The sequence below is a fragment of the Rhineura floridana genome, chromosome 8 (assembly GCF_030035675.1).
Source record: "Rhineura floridana isolate rRhiFlo1 chromosome 8, rRhiFlo1.hap2, whole genome shotgun sequence".
Classification (NCBI taxonomy): Eukaryota; Metazoa; Chordata; class Lepidosauria; order Squamata; family Rhineuridae; genus Rhineura; species Rhineura floridana.
The window spans coordinates 54,717,179-54,736,742 of NC_084487.1; the positions used below are offsets into that span (position 1 = coordinate 54,717,179).

General features: G+C 43.1%; 1 protein-coding gene across 4 annotated transcripts in view; it reads right to left on the bottom strand.

Annotated features, from left to right (window-relative positions):
- Positions 1–4,471: 4,471 nt before the first annotated feature.
- The window catches only part of NEDD1 (NEDD1 gamma-tubulin ring complex targeting factor), a 65,312-nt gene continuing 50,219 nt past the window's right edge, over positions 4,472–19,564 (bottom strand). For 3 of the 4 annotated variants that reach the window (XM_061639521.1, XM_061639518.1, XM_061639519.1), the window contains exon 15: positions 4,472–5,192. In XM_061639521.1, coding sequence (XP_061495505.1) covers positions 5,088–5,192 — 105 coding nt within the window. In that variant the 3' untranslated portion in view covers positions 4,472–5,087. Of the gene's footprint in view, positions 5,193–16,085; positions 16,196–19,564 lie in introns of all 4 variants that reach the window. The other variant, XR_009764434.1, reaches the window with a different exon arrangement.

A 19,564-nucleotide genomic window follows, 5' to 3' on the forward strand; every position in this document is an offset into this window, starting at 1 on the left:
CCTCATATTTGACAGATTTCTTGACCTTTAGCTATTCTGGCATGCAAGCAATAGTATTCAAACAAGAATACAACATTTTAGGAACAGCAACTCAAAATCTGAGTGTTTTTAAGGTTTGCTGTTTTCACAGACAGGTACGCCACTAGAAATAAATGTCCTTTCGTAAGTGACATAAGCAGCTATCAACTTTGTACAGAATAAAGGTCTTAAAGGGGAAAAGCAGCAACACTGGGCACATCATTTGGTGCTCTTGCAACAGCAGATATCAAATTCCCTTACTTCACCCAGCCTGAGCCTGGCTTTCAAACCATTCTATATTAAGCAACTGCATGCTTCACTTTCAAAGCGGAGGTTAGAGATATCGCTGCCACTTACATCATTGTTTCTATGGCAACTAAACGTACTTCAGAAAGAGAGACTGTATGGTTTTGGTCCTGTTAAAATAAACAGAAAACCCCAAAAGGATGGCATGGAAGCTAGGAAGACTTTGCTGTTAGTTCAGGCATACACAGTACTCTCGAGCAGCAGAAAGAATTCCTGGTGGATACCAAATGCTTCTTTAAATTTAATGTAGCATTCATCACCATTCTTTGTTTGTACTGCCTATTTTGTGGGTTTTTTTGTTAATTAAAAAAATGGCTTTTTTCCTTCTGAAATACATGTTACTATGGAAACAATGGATTTGCTTGGAATAGATATCTCTTGGGTTCACCCCTAAGTAAGAAATGAAGTTAAATAAAATGGCAAGACTAGCAACAGTGAGTCCAAATATAACAGCTAGTGGAGAATCCACATAGCTATAAATATCAGAACATTATGTACTTGTAACGAGGTTCAGCATCTGTATGACAGGTGTATAAATGAAGGCAGTGAGTCTTCCCATAAAGGACATAGCCATTCAGTAGGCACAAGAGTTTAAAAGTAGGTTTAAACCTGGAAATCAAGCACCTATATTGCCTATTAAACTCAAGCCTAGGGACTGAAAAATCTGGCTTCCAACTCCGCAAACAAAACAGGCAGTTTTAAAAAAGTCTTTTCTCAAAAAGGAAAGTAGCTAGACTTGCAGTTTCTTGAAAATGATTGTTATTGCTTCTTACTGTACCTTTAAAAAAACCCAAAGTATCAGAGTTCATTTTGAGATGGCACATTTCACATAGGTACAGTTGGCATGTGTTGTGGAACATATTCCTCTTGATATGTTAAATAAGAGTTGTCATTACATGAGTATGCCCCCTTCCCCTCAAACTCTCACCTTCTAGAACTGACAAGAGTATCATGATGGCTTTACTCTATCAAAAGGAAACATGGAATAGACTAATTCTTCTCTAAAAAGAAGTTTAATATGACAACTGAGTCCTTGTGACATATCAGAAAAATCCAGCATAGTGCCAGTTGTTACATTTTGATATCGTGTGCTGGTGTATTTTATGTTATCAGCCCCAAAACTCTGAATAGAGTAGGCTATATATTCGAAAAATAAATTGGTATGAACAACTTGAAAATCAACACAGTGTGAAATTGGTGCAACCCTATGGTAGTTGGGAGAGCATCCAGGCTCTAGACCAGCCTTTCCCAACCAGTGTGCCTCCAGATGTCGTTGGACCACAATTCCCATCTTTCCTGGCCATTGGCACTGCTGGCTGAGACTGATGGGAGTTGTAGTCCAACAGCATCTGGAGGCACACTGGTTGGGAAAGGCTGCTCTAGACGCTCCAATGTCAGAGAAGGTGATCTGCTGTTGGAGCCTCCCTCTCTACCAGCTCCTCCAATGTCCTGACACAGCATTTGGAGCTCTGCTGGTAGAGCCAAACGGGGGCTATGTTGTGAAGTGGCTTGGATCCAAACACATACTGGTCCCGACACAAATTTAGAGACTTCTGAAAACTGGAAGAATTTTTTTAAAAAAATGGATGAAGGAATACAAGTGTTCCTTTGCCCTCACTTCCACCCTGCTGGCTTCAGCTTGGCAGGGCAAAGGATAAGGGGATTCAACAGCCTTCAGTTTTTTCCTTACACATACCTGAGGACTGCAGCCTAAGTGAATTAAGCCCACATTATGTCTTCTACTCATCTTTCCCCATAAAGACACAGAAGTCAATACACCCATGAATGGACAGTGGGCACCCCTTTTCATTTGCTTATTTTAATCACGTTTTGTGTTTCATGTTGGCACAGATCTTCCATACCTGCAATTAGCCGTGATAGCAAAACATACAAAAAAGGTTAATTGGTGAGCATTGTATTGTTTCAAAACTAAATAGCTTCTGAATACAAACTTCAGCTCATTTTCTTCAGTTTTAACTACTACAAAATATTAGAAGCATTTCAGTATTGTTAGAGAGGTGCAAAAAGAATCCACTCATTAACCAAGTTTTCCATAAGAGTTAATGGGGAAAGAAAAAGCACCTTCCATGTCAGATTACAGAAAAATTAACAAGACAGATGTTTAGGTTACATATAACTGCAAACTAAAATATATGCATTAATTATAAATTAGCAACGTCATTGCACCTAAAGCCAAAGGTTTAACACAAAACCAAAACAACAGCATTTAATGTGTTGCTTTTTAAAAATAAAGTACTGTTTCTCAGTTTTATGTCTAGATATTAGCATTTTAATGCCCCATTGATTTTGAACTATGCAGCATGCAAATATAAAGTAGTATGTCTTGTAAATTCTTTTACACTGAGCAAGAAGCAAAGTGGAAAATGCTTTACATACAGAAATGAGAGGGAATGGAGAAAGACAAGGAGTATTTTGACATGTTATCTAAGTGTTTTATATTTCTGCCAAAACAGTATACATTCTCTGTGTCAGAAACTAAAGCTGATTCATGCACTTAGATGCTTCACCTTTCACAATAATTCCCATAGGTATGATTACCATATAGTCATCACCTATTTCAAATTTTGCAAACATCCTTCCAGTGCAACTTCCCTATGAAAAGCCTAGGTGATTGCTACCTAGGTTTTCATTTATTCTGATAGATATCATAGAGCCCCTAATTAGTAAAGTGAATAGGGAAAATAAAGAGTTTAACAGCTTAGTAGGAAAACACGGGTAGTCTGCACAGTCAAAAGGTTACCTCCAAATATAAGCAATAGTCAACACAGAGGTAAAAAAGTTTCCTTTTTCCAGGTAGTGCTACACATTCCAGTGTAGTACCAACAAAAGTAAGGTTGTGGTAGCACAAGCAGCAGGCAGCTTGTACAACTGTTCTCTCTTTTCTACCCCTCAAAAACCCTTTTCACAGTGTGGGAGACGTTCTGAACAATGGGAGCTGTGTCATACTGGGCTGCAATGGGGGAGGGGAATTGGACCAAATTGGGCAGAGGGATCCTGTGCCAGCAAGAAACATCACCGCTAACTTTATTTAGTTCAGGCTCATCTTTTGTAATTGGTTGAGTGACTACGGTGGTCAGTAAAGGTCACAGTATGTTATCAAGCTCCATATTTCCCAAAAATATTATGTATATTATTTATACATAAAAAGAACAGTGTAGAATGGTCCTCAAAATACTTTCTGCAGTGCTAAAAACACAATATATGGAGTGAGCCCAATTGAACACAGAGCTAACTTAAAAAAAAGTTTATGTATTTGCCTTTTGCTTTTTTAGTGTAATTCCTCCAAAGAAAGCTAAGTTAAAACAATGAAATTTTATGCATTTTTTCATTTTCTAGAAGCTGAATATTATGGCAAAGATTAGGAAGCAGTTTGCAAGGGTCACTCATCCTCTCTACCCAATCTAAAGTCCTTTCTAAGGCAAAAATGTCACTGATGTACTTAAGCTGTTCCAAGGAAAGTGAATTTTTGCATTCTACTATACGTGTGTATTTAGAAGTCAGTTTTACTGCGCTCAGCAGGACTTGCTTTGAAGTTGGTTGGTATAGGATAGGATCTTAATACAGATCAGTGGTTCCCAAACTTGCTTATAATTCTTATATTGTATTTTCTTGTATTACAATTTGAATTCTATGGAATTCAATTTGTAAGTGTTCTTCATAGACATGCCACAGAGCACCTGAATGAAGCTTATGGTATAAGATGGTTCAAAATGTAGTCAGAGAACAGACCAACAAGTTTAAAGCTAAAGTTTACCTACTGTCTGAACAGGCTACATGTATACCAAAGGTAACCATGAATATCACTTTACAATGAAAAAGAAAGGTAATGTGAAGCCAGATAAAAGTGTGCTAAGAGTGTTTATACCTGTAATCAGCCATTTGGTTCAAGGCACAGTAAAACAGGAACACAACTATACGGGTTTGACTTTCTACTCTGACCAGTCATAAAATGAAAAAGAGAAGTAAATATATTTTTTCCAGCCACAGTTGCAGACTGGGTAATATGCACAAAGATGCGAACATGACTCTTAAGACTGCATTGGACATCAACAGGACTTGTGCTCAAAAGAGAGCTTGAGGACCAAACTGAAAGCCAGCAGTACAAGAATACTATCAGTCAAGTATGTTTATGCAGAACTACACAAATTGTTTATTCAGTCTGAGCAAATATTCAGTATGCCACTAAATTATGGAAATATGAAACTCAATTGTAACCAAAAGCAAAGATTGCACTCTACACTTTCAAAGTAACATTCGTAGGAAAACGTCATTAGGAAAAGAGCATATACAATAAAAAATGAGCGTCAGACATTAATGCTTTTCTAGCCAAATGAAAAAAAAAACTGCCATAGAAAGACTTCATTGCAAAAAAAGAACAACCACAACAGAAATATTGAAATTTATAGTAAATTTGTCAGAACAAAAATTCTTATACAAAATACATTTTCTGTTTAGTTTCCCTTTATAAAAAGGCACTTTTATACAGCTAAAACTGATTAATACTCCTTTAAGCCCGTTTACAACCAATGTATTTCAAGTTTACCATAAAAACACTTTGATACAAACATTATTAGTGCATATTTTTTATTAATCAGTTATCTATTGCCTTTTTTATTTAAAAAAGTTCTTTAGTGCTGGAAAAAATACTGAGTTTACACTACTTCAGTATCAGCCAGGTAATGTCATAGTGCTCCAGCACAATAAAAAAGTTCAACTCAATTTCTTCCATGGAAGTGCTCTTGTCAGAAGTGGGCTTGCAACCTTTTGTTTTCCTCACGTAATCTCTCAATTTCAGCAACTAAGCTGTCATTTACAGAGTATCTTTCAAGTAAGGAATGCATTTCATTCTAGAAGGAAAAAGAAAAAAATCACATTACTAGAGAAGATTTCCAAATTTGACTAGGCATTTGTATGTGAAATTCTAATGTTGGCATCAAAGTAATCAGAAGATACTGGCCCCAATTCTCATGTCACAGCAAGCCACAGACCAGGTATGGAGAATCTTTGGCTCTCCACATGTTGCTGAACTACAACTCCTATTTGCCCCAGCAAGCATGGGCAAAGGCCAGGGATGATGGGAGATGTAGCAACACCCGGAAGGCCAAAGATTTCCCACACCTGCCATATACTGTGAATAAACAGTATGCTCATATACACTATTCATCTGTGCCCACCTCATTCCTCCCTCCGCTTTGTAAAACAGAGTAATAAACAAGAGAGCTTGTTTAGTAGTGTGCATGGAAAAGGTACCATTGGTACTCACCTGAAAGTTGTTTCTAAGGGGGCACTAGGACATGACCAAGTGGGTTATTATCCACCAATTGCTTGAAGAGGCTGAAAAACGTAAAGCTCCAGATTGATTCTGGGTAGACCCTCTCCTGGGTAGAACCCTCTCAGTTCACCTTCTGGCCAACCTACACACAGATATGTCACACATGCATTCATAGAGGTTATAAACAGACAAATGTTAGTACAATTAGAAGTTACAGCATCATGACACTCTCTATAGTTCCAGAAGCATGTGTGGTCCAATGAACTATGCTAGCATGTGTGAAATATCAGCCAGCCAAGGGTGGGCCTTGGTAATGTCCTAGTGATCCCTTGGTATTCACCTAAAAGGTGTTTCTAATGGTACCTTCTCCAGTGGGCACACAATGAAAGGGCTGAAGGACCTGTTAGAGGACCCCCCCCTCAAAGGTGACCTCTGCAAAAAGCATATATGTCCATCTTATACAGGCATACCCCGCTTAACGTCACTTCACTTAACGTCACCTCGCTATAACGTACATGCTCCATATGCCTGTATTTCTCCAGAAACGCAGCGCAGCAGCAGAGGCTTTAGCGCGTGGGGGTGGAAATAGATGCGATCGCGCCACCGCAAATCAGCTGGGAGGCACGATCGCGATCAGCTGGGAGGCACGGCAGCGCAGCAGCAGCGGCTTTAGCGCAGGGCTTTGAGGCTCCGCATGAAGGAGAGGTAAAAAAAGTTTTTAAAGGTAGTGCTTCACTTTAAGGACATTTTTGGTTTACGTACTCGCTCTGGTCCCATTGAGTACATTAATGCGAGGTATTACTGTAATTCTTCATGAATGAACACGGGTTAGCCTGTGTAGCTGCTCTGCATTGCAGACCTTTTAGAGGAGCACTGTGTAGCTAGTGCTGCACACACTGCTGCTGATCTAGCTGAGTCAGCCATTATCCCCTCTGGAAGGGTTAATTTCTGTGAAATGTATGCCAATGACATGTCCTGATCCATCTTGACAGGGAAGCTGAGGATACCTTCTGACCTAAGGAGAATGGATGGACTCTGTTTTAGAGTAGGGAACAAATAGGGATTCTGTTTTACAAACAGGTCCCATTCTCACAATATATACTTTTAATGCTCTATGAACATCTAGGGAGTGCCACGTGCACTCAGATGGGTGTTTTGTATTGGGCTCCTGCTGGGAGGAAGAGAGGAATATAAATCAAATAATAAATAAATAAATAAACAAACAAAAGGCTGGGAGTACTAGCTCCTGTTGTTGGTGAAAGGCTGAGTTAACCTTTGGTACAAAGGCTGGATCTGCATGCAGTACTACTTGATCCTTGTGGATCACACAGTCTCTTGCATCAGCTCCTGGCTGGGTCAGGAGGCATAAAAGCCCAGCTGCCATTTGGGTCCGTGGGAACAGCTGCAGCACTAGGGGGGGCTGAGGAAGACCTGCCCTGGGAGTGAGTATCTGAGCATCTGGGTGCTTGCTGCTTGCTGTCTTTTGAGACAGCTGAAGTCCCTCGTAAGTGCTGCAAGGATTGGGACCCCCTGCTTAACCCTGGCTCCGGAAATAGGCTGCAGTTAATCGTGCAGCCTCTTGCATCAGCTCCTGGCTGAGTCAGGAGGCATAAAAGCCCAGCTGAGAAAGGGGTGGTCTGGAGATGGGGAGGTGGATGTCACCCCATTGTCATGGTCAGACCACTTCCTAGTGAAGTTTAGACTTATGGCTCCGATCCTTCCCTGCAGGGGTGGGGGACAGATTAAGATGGTCCGTCCCCAGAGACTAATGGAATCCACTGGATTCATGAATGCCCTGGGGGAGTGCCCATTAGATAGAGCAGATGGCCCTGGTGAAGCCATTGTCACACTGTGGAGCAACGAGGCATGTCGGGCTCTTGACACGGTTGCCCCCGAACGCCCTCTTCGGCATTGTGGAGCCCAGTTTGCAGCTTGGTACACCAGTGAGTTAAGGGCAATGAAACAGGCTGGACGACGGCTAGAGCACAAGTGGCGAAAGACGTGTTGTGTGGCTGATTGGGCACAACTAAAACATCATAACCGTGCCTACTCTATGGCAGTGAAGGCAGTGAAGAAGGCCCACTTCTCTGCCTCCATCGCATCCTCAAGTAGCCGTCCAGTGGAGCTTTTTTGTATTGTCAGGTGTCCACTGACATCAACTCCAGGAAATGGAGTTTTAGACTCTTCAGAGGCCCACTGTAAATTGTTTGCAAGGCACTTTGAGGGTGAAGTTGCTCGCCTCTGTAGCAGTCTTGATGCCCCATCCACATCTACTGTAGTTCCCATTGAGATGTCCAGTGCAGCTCCTGCTGCAACTTCTTGGGAATGGTCTCAGTTGATGTGGCCTGATGACATAGACAAGGTGCTTGCAATTATGCAGCCAGCAACATGTCCTCTCGACCCTTGACCTTCTTGGCTTATTAAAGCTTGCCGAGGGGGGTTGACTGAGTGGTGTGGTCAATGCATCATTGTGGGAGGGAGTGGTTCCAGCCATCCCAAAAGAGGCAGTGATCCGACCGTTTCTGAAAAAGCCCACCCTGGACTCTGCAACAATTACTGACCGGTCACAAATACTCCCTTCTTAGGGAAGGTGACTGAGAGGGTTGTGGCGCAGCAATTGCAAGTACTCTTGGATAAAACAGATTATCTTGACCCAGCCTTGGTTGCCCTGATGGATGACCTTTATTGGGAGAAGGACAGGGGGAGTGCGACCCTGTAACTCTTACTTGATCTCTCAATGGCTTTTGATACCATTGACCATGGTATCCTTCTGGGCCAACTTGGTGAGATGGGTACTGGAGGCACTGTTTTACAGTGGTTCTGATCCTATCTCCGTTTTCAGAGAATAGCATTGGGTAATTATCTTTTGGTCCCTTGGCAGTTGTGCTGTGAGGTGCCACAGGGTACCATCTTGTCCCCCATGCTGTTTAACATCTATATGAAGCCCTTGGGATCAGTCATCAGGAGATTTGGGGCGAGGTGTCAGCAGTACGCTGATGATACCCAGCTCTATTTCTCTGTAACATCTGAATCAGGAGAGGCTGTGCAAGCCCTGGACCGCTGCCTGGACTCTGTGGTGGACTGGATGTGGGCCAATAAACTGAGTCTGAATCGTAGCAAGATGGAGGCGCTGTGGGTTGGTGGTTCCCAATTCAGATAATTGGTCAGTTGCCTGCTTTGGATGGGGTTGTATTCCCTCTGAAAGAACAGGTTCATAGTATGGGGGTGCTCCTGGATCCATCTTTGTCACTACAGACCAAGGTGACCTCCATGGCTACGAGTGCCTTTTACCAGCTTCGGCTGGTAAGATAGCTGCAGCCATTTCTGGACCGGGATAGCCTGACCACTGTTATCCAAGCCCTGGTAACCTCTTGGCTCAATTACTGTAATGCGCTCCATGTTGGGCTGCCCTTGAGGTTGGTCTGGAAGCTGCAGCAGTGCAAGATGCAGCAGCGAGACTGCTCACTGGGGCAGGGTATTGCCAACATGCCGATTTGCTACTGAGCCAAGTTCAAGGTTCTAGTCTTGGTGTACAAAGCCCTATACAACTTGGGACCAGGATACCTGAAAGACCATCTTACCCCTTATATACCCAATCAATCACTGCGCTCTGCAGGTGAGTGCCTCCTGCAGATACCATCTTATCTGGAGGTCCATTCTGCACAATATAGGAAATAGACCTTTAGTATGGCAGCACCTACCCTGTGGAATTCCCTCCCCTTAAATATTAGACAGGCGCCATCTCTGTTATCTTTTTGGCACCTATTGAAGACCTACCTCTTTCAACAAGCCTTTTAAGTTGAGACCTTATCCCAGTCTGCATCTGTGTTGGAATTGCTTTTTAAACCTTTATAAAAAATATATGTTTTTAACCTTTTTTTAAAGATGTCTTGAAAGCTATCAAAATATTTTTTAAAAGATGTTTTGTTTTAATGTATTTTGAAGTCTGTTTTTATGATGTTTTAAAGTGTTTTTAGTGCTTTTGTTTGCTGCCTTGGGCTCCTGCTGGGAGGAAGGGCGGGATATAAATCAAATAATAAATAAATAAATATGTAAAAGTTTTTACAAATGGAGAGAGCTCTAAGTTCTGAGATCCTTCTTAATGATATTATGGCTACTAAGAAAAGAACCCTGTAAGACAGTTGTTGGAGTGGAATGTCCTTTTGAGGTTTGAAGGGAGATTATTGTAATGCTAACAGTACAGTGTGCAGGTTCCACGTGGAGAAGTAGTGTTGAACAAGTGGTCTGGAGAGTGCTGCTCCCCTCAGGAACTGTTTTAGGTAAGGATGGGCCCCTTTGGACCCTGAGGAGGAGGCATATAGTACTGAAGTCAGCACAGATGCCTGATGTTTCAGTGTTTGGTTTCTTGAGGCCATCCTGAAGGACTCTGTCAGGCTTGCTTTTGGGATGCAGATTCTTTTCTTCGTGCACCAGTTAAACTTTTCCTAAGTACACTGATAGATGCCAAGTGTGGCAAGTTCTCTTAATGCCACCATTGTTGTCACTACCTCTAATAGTGGGCCCGCCCTTAGAAAGCGTTGCCACTCAGCCTCCAGGTAGTTAACTTTAGCCATTCTGGATCTTGATGATATAGGGGACCCTGAGTTAGGAGATCCTTGCATACAAGTAGAGTCCACAGGGATTCAACAGGCAGCTGTATAATCTCCGAGAATCATGGTCTTCTGGGCTAAAATGGTGCTATTAGTATAACTGATGCTGTCTCTTGTCGCACTTTGACTACTCATGCTAGCAGTGGTGTGGGCGGAAATGCGTGCAGTAGACCCTTTGGCCACGGGCAATTTAGCTCATCTGTGCCTTCTGCCAGTGGGGATAGAAATCTTGTGTAGAATCTCTTGAATGATTGTACTTGGACGTGAATAGGTCCACCTGCATCTTCCAGAAGCCATGGCATAGTTTTTTTAATGTGAGCTGCCACTCCTCTGGCAACATTGTAACAGCCTGTTTCCTTGATGTTATCAGTCCCCCCAAACATGTTCTGCAACCAGCAATTTGATGTTTCTCTCCACTCAGACAGTAGGATGTTAGCTTGTGCCCATAGGGTGGCTCCCTGATGATTGTTGTGTGCCTTGGTTGTGATGTTGGTGCAAATCATCACATGCTTCAGCTTCATATGTAGCATAATTTATTATTTATTTATTATTTCAATTTATATACCGCCCTTAGCAGAATAGCAGAATAATGTGCTGTAGTGTCAGCTAAGCTGTCCTCAGTTGTAGCCAATTTGTTTGGCTTCTGTTCAAGCCCAAGTGCACTCTACTGTGATTCCTCTGCAGTGGGGTCTCCAGCCTATGAGGCTGGCATCTATTGTTGTAACCTCTTGAACTGGATCTCTCAATGGCATAATGCAGCATAATTATTTGTTTTCAGCCATTTCAGAGCTGTGGTATAGTGGTTAGAGTGTTGGACTAGGACCTGGGAGACCACGGTTCAAATCCCCATTCAGCCATGAAGCACCCTGGGTGACCTTGGGCCAGTCACTGCTTCTCAGCCTAACCTACGTCACAGGGTTGTTGAGGGGATTACATTAGGAGGAGGGAGAACCACACACACCACGTTGAGGTCCTTGGAGAAAAGTGGGATATAAATGCAATAATAAATAAATAAATAAGCTGAATGTAGTTGGAGGATCAGCTGTATGTGTGTGTTGATTGGACAAAATTGTTCTTGGAATGGCAAGAATGTCCACTGGAGTGGTCTGGTGTGGAACCTTGCCCATGGTGTCACCTTTATGGTTGATATGAGCAGTCCTAACACTTTGGCTGGATCATTACATCCTTTGATGACTTGCCCATCAGACTGGACACTGCGTTCTGATCTTGTCTATCATTTCCACTGAGAGAGAGATCACTCCTTCATATTTATTTGGTATGCATTAAGAAGGCTGTAGGTTACTCTTCGTTAGATTAGGAATCCAGGGTCCTTCAAGACTATCTGATAATGTTCAAGTCTTGATATGCTTCCTGGAGGGAAGATGACCAATTTAGTATATCGTTGAGATAAGGGTACAAATGTATTCCTTCTTCTCACAGGTGTGTTACCAGTGTCACCATTATATTTGTGAAGACTCGTGGAGCTGATGCTAACCCAAACAGCATTGCCTGGTATTGGAGGTGTTGATCTGCACAGGTGAAGCACAGGAACTGTCAGTGCTCCAGGTGTATGGGCATGTACCATGGGCATCAAGTCTATGTAAACCATGCAATCCAGAGGTTTCATTGCTTCCCCAATGGAGTTCAACATTTCCATTCTGAATTTGCGATACATTATGAACTTGCTTAGGTATTTCAAGTCCAATACTGTCCTTCAAACACCCCCTTTCTTCAAAATGATGAAGTGCAGTGAGTAGAAGCTTGAGAATCTTTTTTCTGATGATATGTGTTCTATCGCTCCTGACATGAGATTCCGTTTCTCCTGGCTTTTGGGAGCAGTATTATGAGAAGCCAGCCTGGAGGTAAGAATTGGAATTCTATTCTATGGCTGCTACGTATCACCTCTTTGACCCAGTTGTCCAACATTGTGGATTCCCATTTCTGGTAAACTTCATCAGCCTTCCCCCTACTAGAGGGCCTGAGTCAGAAGTTCTTTTGCTGCTTTCCACCACTTGTAGTTCGGTTATTGGAAAATCAGTTGTTGGGGTTTTTTTGTCCTCGGTTGTAGAATCTTGGGCATCCCCAAGATGGCATGTAGAATCTGAAATTGTGAAACTCATGGTTCCCGCCCCAAAAAAGTGAGGGGGGGAAAGTATGGTATGGTTGAAAATGGTGCTTATCCTCTCTTTTTCTGATTTGCATTTGGCATGGCTTCTTTTTATCTTTAGCTTCCGCTAAGACGTTTTTCAATGTTTCATCACCAACTAGTTTCTTCCCATTTAAGGCATCAGTTGCTAACATGAGACATAAGCCTCCCAGTGTCTCAGCCATACAATACGCTTTGCCACTATTTCCATTGCTATCGCTCGAGAGGCAAACTATGTTGCATCCATAGATGCGTCTGCCATGAAGGCTGTGGTCCCTGCGATCTTAAGGTGATCTGGATCTTGATTCAGATCTGTGAGGATATAATCTCACAACCCTGTAGAACATGGAGGCTGTACAAGATGCCCTTAGTGTCAATGCCACTGGTTTTGAATGTGAAGTCAAGCTTGCGCTTTGCCATGTCATGGAGCTGACTTTCCCCATCCCTAGATAAAAACGTTTTGAGAGCAGTGCTGAGATGGGTGCATCAATGGCTGGAACTTTCAGTTGCTCTATCATTGTCAGGATGCAGGATTAGCACTTCAGAGGATGAGGAGGAGAACATTTTCCCAGAGTTGTGTGAAGAGGGGGAGGGAGAACTCTGAGATAGGGTTGCCCCACAACGAAGGCCTTGAAACTCCAGCAGACACAGATACAGACTCTGCTCAGGAATTTCCCACGCTCACCCCCCTTCTCTTTTTTTTTTTTTTCAATAATTTTTATTCAGATTTTCATAAAACATACAAGACGAAATCATAAAACATTCAAAGACAAAAAACAAAATCAAAAATAGTTAAACAAAAAGAAAAAAAGAAAAAAAAAACAAAAATAAAAAATAAAGAGTAAAATATTGACTTCCCATTTGTCAAAGATCAAATCAGTTATAAGTCTATAATATATAACAATCCTGTCTCTTAAGTCATATTATAAAATCACTTTCCTCCAGTAGTTATCTTACTTAATCATCAAATCTCATAAACATTACTTTATTCTTTCCACAAAAAGTCAAAGAGAGGTTTCAATTCTTTAAGAAATATATCTATCAATTTTTTTTCCAGATAAGCATATCGATTAATCCATCTCATTACTAATTATGATAATCTTATTGTCATAACCATAGTCAAAATAAACATTTCAATTAATCCATCACATCAGAATCTGTTAGGTTCAGTAATTTCAGTAGCCATTGTTCTATTATCCCTATTAGTTCCATTTTCCATCTTCCATCTTCAGTAGTCTTGTTAAGTCCAGTAATTTCAGTATCCAATCTTCCATTATCAGTATTCCATAATAATCTTGCTGTCAAAGCCATAGTCATATAGTAAGAGTCTGATGGGAATTACCTCTATCCCAAATATTTTCTTGCCATCCATTCTGAATAGGTTGCTGAAATACTGCTGTAAAATCATATCTCTGTTCTTTTTTTCAAAATACACTGGGTCATCTCTTGAAAGTTTTTCCATTGTCACATGGCTGCAATTAATTCCATAGATTTTCTCTATATTGGGCTCCATCACATCATTCCAGTCCAGAAGATTATCCATGCCATTGATAACTTTATCTCTAGAATCTTCATTAATTTCTTCAGAGATAACATTGAGTTCCAAACAATAGATTTTATTTCTAAAGTCCATAGACTCCAAATCTTGTTCCTGTTCCACGTTTGTTCCAATCTCCGGGATCTCCTCTCTCACAGGGACCCCTGTTCCAGTCTCCAGGGTCTCCTCTCTCACAGGGACCCCTGTTCCAGTCTCCAGGGTCTCCTCTCTCACAAGGACCCCTATGTCTTTAATCTCCTGTGTCTCCAAACAATAGATTTTGTTTCTAAAGTCCATAGACTCCAAATCTTTTTCCTGTTCCACGTTTGTTCCAATCTCCGGGGTCTCCTCTCTCACAGGGACCCCTTCCAGGGTCACCTCTCTCACAGGGACCCCTATATCTTTAATCTCCTGCGTCATTTTACTCAATTCAATTTTCAGCTCCTTACAACCCTGTCGCAGGTTTTGTTTCGTTATCTCAATCTCATCCATTATTTTCTGAAACATAGTTATTTCCAGATTCTCAGCCACTTTCTTAATTGCCATTTTAAAAGAAAAATATAGGAAAACCACTTCTTATTTCAGCAACAATTGGGTTAATACTCCAAACTTGGTGACATCACAGTATAAACAGAGCAGACAGCCTTATCTCTCCATGCTTAAGTAAACAAAATGCAGTTCCCAGGATCGAAACAATTAATGGCGGTCGTCAGGAAACAGATTCGTCAAAATAAAATAGACCAAAAAGAGAGTAGTCTCAGACAATATAATATTCTTCAAAATAAAAATCTGGAATAGAAATCCCTCTTCTGTGTATATCTTTAGAATGCAAATCCAGGACAGCTTTTTGCAACAAAAACAGAGATAAGCTATTAATTAGTGAGTAGCAGAGAGAAGTTATGGCTCCCCAGTGAGATGTCAAAAACCGATCAATCTGGCAAATCTCTTTTAAACAGCAACAATTTAAGTCAAGTAAAAGAAAAATATAGAAAGAAGGGTGCTTGCCTGTTAGTGCGTTCTCTCTTAGAAGATAAGATGAACGTTCGCTTTATCAGATAGAGCTTGTTGTTGAAAATCCGTCCCACCTTCGTCGGCTGGACCTCGTCCCATAAATTAATGAGATCTGGTCGTCCCAACAAAAATAGGCTTTGAGGTTAATCTCTTCGTTTCTCCCTACCCGGGAGAAGTTTAATCAGTCAAAAAAAAAAAAAACTGACTGATATATCTGAATAAGCTTCTTTTGAGGCAGGAGCCCGTCCCAAAAGCAGGCACAGGCTAAGTCACCCTTCCCGGAAGTCTACCCCCCCTTCTCGAGCCAGAGCAGTTAGAACAAGAAGGGGGGAATTCAACTCCCTCATCAGCCAGAGAAAAGCCCGCCTGATGGGCATGACGTTCACCCCCCTCTTTCCCCAATACCAGAGGCAGAATCTTCAGAAGAGGAGGGGGCAGAGCTTCCCCCATCACCACGAACCCGGAGAAAACAAAAACGAGCAAAGGGGAGAGAAAGGAGGAGCAGGGAAGAGTGCGTCCTAAGGCGGAGTGAGAGAATTCGCGCCAGAAAGCCCCCTTTATAAGGTTAAGGGGGGGCAGGGATTCCTTGTTCTGTCAACTCTCTTGCATGTCGCTGGACACGTGTTATTGTGTTCCTTCATGAGAAGGCGCAGCCTCTGTTTGGATATTACCCTAATAAAGACTAAACTGCTTTCACCACCTGGTCTGGTTTCTGAGTCCAGTCCCAGACACGACAGATTGAGAGAACCACCTACTTCACCCTCATCGCCCCCACCGCTTGAACGTGACAAGATGGAGAAGGGAGCAGGGGGAACAAATCCCACTTCTGAGACGGAAGAAGTGAGACAGCTGAGGACTAATGTAGCGGATCTACAGGCAGATGTTCAAACCTTGTTAGCGGCTGTCAGGACTCTGAAGACTGACAATCAGACCTTGAAAACCACGGTAGATCAGATGCGAGCAGCCCCTCCGGCCGCTGTGGTGAAGATTCCTATAGGATTACCACCAAAATATGCGGGACAGAGTGAGCAGCTCTCTACTTTCGTGGCTCAATGTGAATTGTATTTGGACATCAGAAATGCAGAGTTTCCTAGTGATGTGGCCAAAGTGGCCTTCGTGATCAGTCTCTTGGAAGGAGAAGCTGCCAAATGGGTGACTCCGTACCTGGTCAGAAAGGATGGCCTTCTGGGAAGATATAGAGACTTTATGCGAGCCATGACTGAGATGTTCCAGGACCCTCAAAGGGCGGAGACGGTGGCCAGGCAGTTGGGCGCCTTGAAACAAGGGAAAGGAACTGTGTCAGAGTACACTAACGCTTTTAAAATTCTGTCCCAGGAAACTGGTTATAATGATGCAGCCTTGATGTTCGTGTATAGGAGTGGACTGAGTTCTGAAGTCCTGGATGACTTGCCTAGAACTACCCCCCCAAATAATTTGCCTGGACTGATTCGGCTATGCCTGCAGATCGATCATCGGTTGGAAGGAAGGCGCCTGGAAAAGAAACAAGAGATCCAGAGATACTCAGTTTCAGCCTCTCGCAGCAAGACCCTTTCAACTCCAGGAACATCAGGCAACGCGACCGAAGGACGGGGGGGGCTAGGCTGAAGCTGTCGGGAGAAGAAAAGGAGAGGCGTCGTAAAGAACGTTTATGCTTCTATTGTTCAAAGCCAGGCCACGTGGCTAGAGTGGACTGAAAGGGGGAAAAACAGAGCCGGTGGAAACTAACGAACCCAGTCCATGTACAGGCCGGTGGACTGGGGGCTACGTTGGATAAAGGGCCTCCGGTGGCAAAACCTCCTTCAAGAGGAGTCTTGGTACTGCCAATTCGGATTATAACTTCCAAAGGAGTAATGTTTAACTCCACAGCACTAATTGACAGTGGAGCAACCACAAATTTCATTGATGCAGAGTTAGCAAAGCGTTATGGAATTTCCCAATGGAAATTGGACACCCCCTTGCTGGTGGAGACCATAGACGGGAGGCCCCTGAAAGGAGGGGGGGTAACGCGAGCAACGGAGGAATTGAAACTGCAAATCCCGGGGCACAAAGAGTTCATTTCGCTGTATGTAACAGACCTTTCGACCTTTGATGTGATCCTAGGAATGCCCTGGTTAGTCAAGCACGACCCAAAGATAATGTGGAAAGACGCTGTGGTGTGGTTTACTTCTCAGTATTGCCAGGAGAACTGTCAGGCAGAAGAAACCACCGACAAGTTGGCAGGAGCAGTGCAGGAAGCCAAGCAAGTAACCCTTCCCTCGAAGTATGGGGAATTTAGAGATGTGTTCGATGAAAAAGAGGCAGAGACGTTACCCCCCCACCGTCCTTATGACTGTGCGATTGATTTATTGCCAGGAGCCAGCATCCCATCGGGAAGAATTTACTCTCTCACAGAGAAAGAGAGAGAGGCCCTGAGGGAATTTCTGGAGAAAAACCTGAAGCGAGGATTTATACGTCCCTCGCAATCCCCCGCTGGAGCGCCCCTGTTGTTCGTGAAGAAGAAGGGGGGGAGCTCAGGCCTTGCAATGATTATCGTGCATTGAATCAAATCACTATTCCTAACAGCTATCCACTACCCCGATCTCAGAGCTGTTAGACCGACTGCGCTCTGCAAAAATCTTCACAAAACTGGACTTAAGAGGAGCATACAATCTGATCAGGATGAAGGAGGGAGATGAATGGAAAACAGGTTTTTTGACCTCTTATGGACAGTTTGAATATCTGGTAATGCCATTTGGGCTTTGTGGAAGTCCTGGCGTGTTTCAAAAGTTCATGAACGACGTGTTTAGAGACCTTTTGGATAAGTATGTAATCTGTTATTTAGATGATATCCTGGTGTTTTCAAAGAACCAAGAAGACCATGATCAGCATGTGAAAACTGTGTTGGGAAGACTGAGAGAACCATTTGTATGCTAAACTAGAGAAATGTGGGTTTGACCTATCGTCTTTGGACTTTCTTGGATATCGCATCTCAGCAAAAGGAGTGGAAATGGATCCAGAAAAAGTGAGTTGTATACTGGATTGGGGGCAACCGACCACTAAACAGGATGTACAACATTTTTTGGGATTTGCCAACTACTACAGAAAGTTCATTCCAGGCTTTTCCAGGTTAACAGCCCCTCTCACTGACTGCTTAAGGGGGAAAAGAAAATTTCAGTGGACAGAGGACGCTGCAAGCGCCTTCGAGGAGCTGAAGGGAAAGTTTTCCTCTGAGCCCATCTTGCGTTTTGCTGACCCTACCCGCCCTTTCGTTGTGGAAGCAGATGCTTCGGATTTTGCCATCGGGGGGGGTTCTCTTACAGATGAATGGGGAAGGAACGGAGCTACACCCCTGCGCGTACTTCTCCAGAAAATTAAGGGATGCTGAAAGAAATTATACAGTATGGGAAAAAGAATTACTAACCATTAAGGATTCATTTCAGAATTGGAGACAATACTTAGAGGGGGCTCAACATCAGATAGAAGTACGTTCAGACCACAAGAACCTGGAGAGTCTACAGATGGCCCGGAAGCTGAACCAGAGGCAGATACGTTGGTCGCAGTTTTTTACCAGGTTTAACTTCAAGATTACTTACCATGCCCATGCAAAAAACCAGAGAGCAGATGCCCTGTCCAGGCAGCCACAATACAAAGGAGGTGAGATTGACAGCCAACCCCAGTACGTAGTTCCGCCAGAGAAGCTGGTGTTGGGATCATGTCAACCTTCTTGGGAAGAGGAGCTCAGAAAGGCACAAAAGGAGGACCCATGCATGCAACAGTATATCCAGGAGATGGAACAGAGCCAGGGCCCAGAAGTAAACTTGGAAAGAGGGGCTGTTGTGGTTTAAAGCTGCCAGATATGTGCCGAAGGGGGATCTAAGGCTCAGGATCCTGCATCAATGTCATGACTCACAGCTGGGCACTTTGGCATCTTTAAGACCATACAGAATGTAGCCAAGGACTTTTGGTGGCCTCAAATGCGCAGAGACATTGAGAACTATGTAAAATCCTGTGCTGTCTGTATGCGGGCGAAAACAGAGACGGGAAGACCTCAAGGACTGTTGGAGCCCCTCCCTACTCCGAATGAACCCTGGAAGGATCTATCCATGGATTTTATAACTGATTTGCCGAAGTCCCAAGGAATGACGGCCATAATTGTCATTGTGGATTCCCTTACAAAGATGGCACATTTCCTCCCTTGCCCAGGAGCCTTAGAGGCTAAAGAAACAGCCAAGCTGTTCATAAAGGAAATTTACCGGTTACATGGGTTGCCAAACAGCTTAGTCTCAGATCGAGGAAACCAGTTCACAGCTAAGTTTTGGAGAGCAGTTTGGAAGCAGTTACAGATGGAGCTAAAACTTTCTTCTGCTCATCATCCCCAGATGGACGGGCAGACGGAGAGACTGAACGCCGTGTTAGAGAGGTATTTACGTTGTTATGTTTCTTATCAACAGAATGACTGGGTTTCCTATTTGCTTCCCCCATCACCATGAACCCGGAGAAAACAAAAACGAGCAAAGGAGAGAGAAAGGAGGGGCGGGGAAGAGTGCGTCCTAAGGCGGAGTGAGAGAATTCGCGCCAGAAAGCCCCCTTTATAAGGTTAAGGGGGGGCAGGGATTCCTTGTTCTGTCAACTCTCTTGCATGTCGCTGGACACGTGTTATTGTG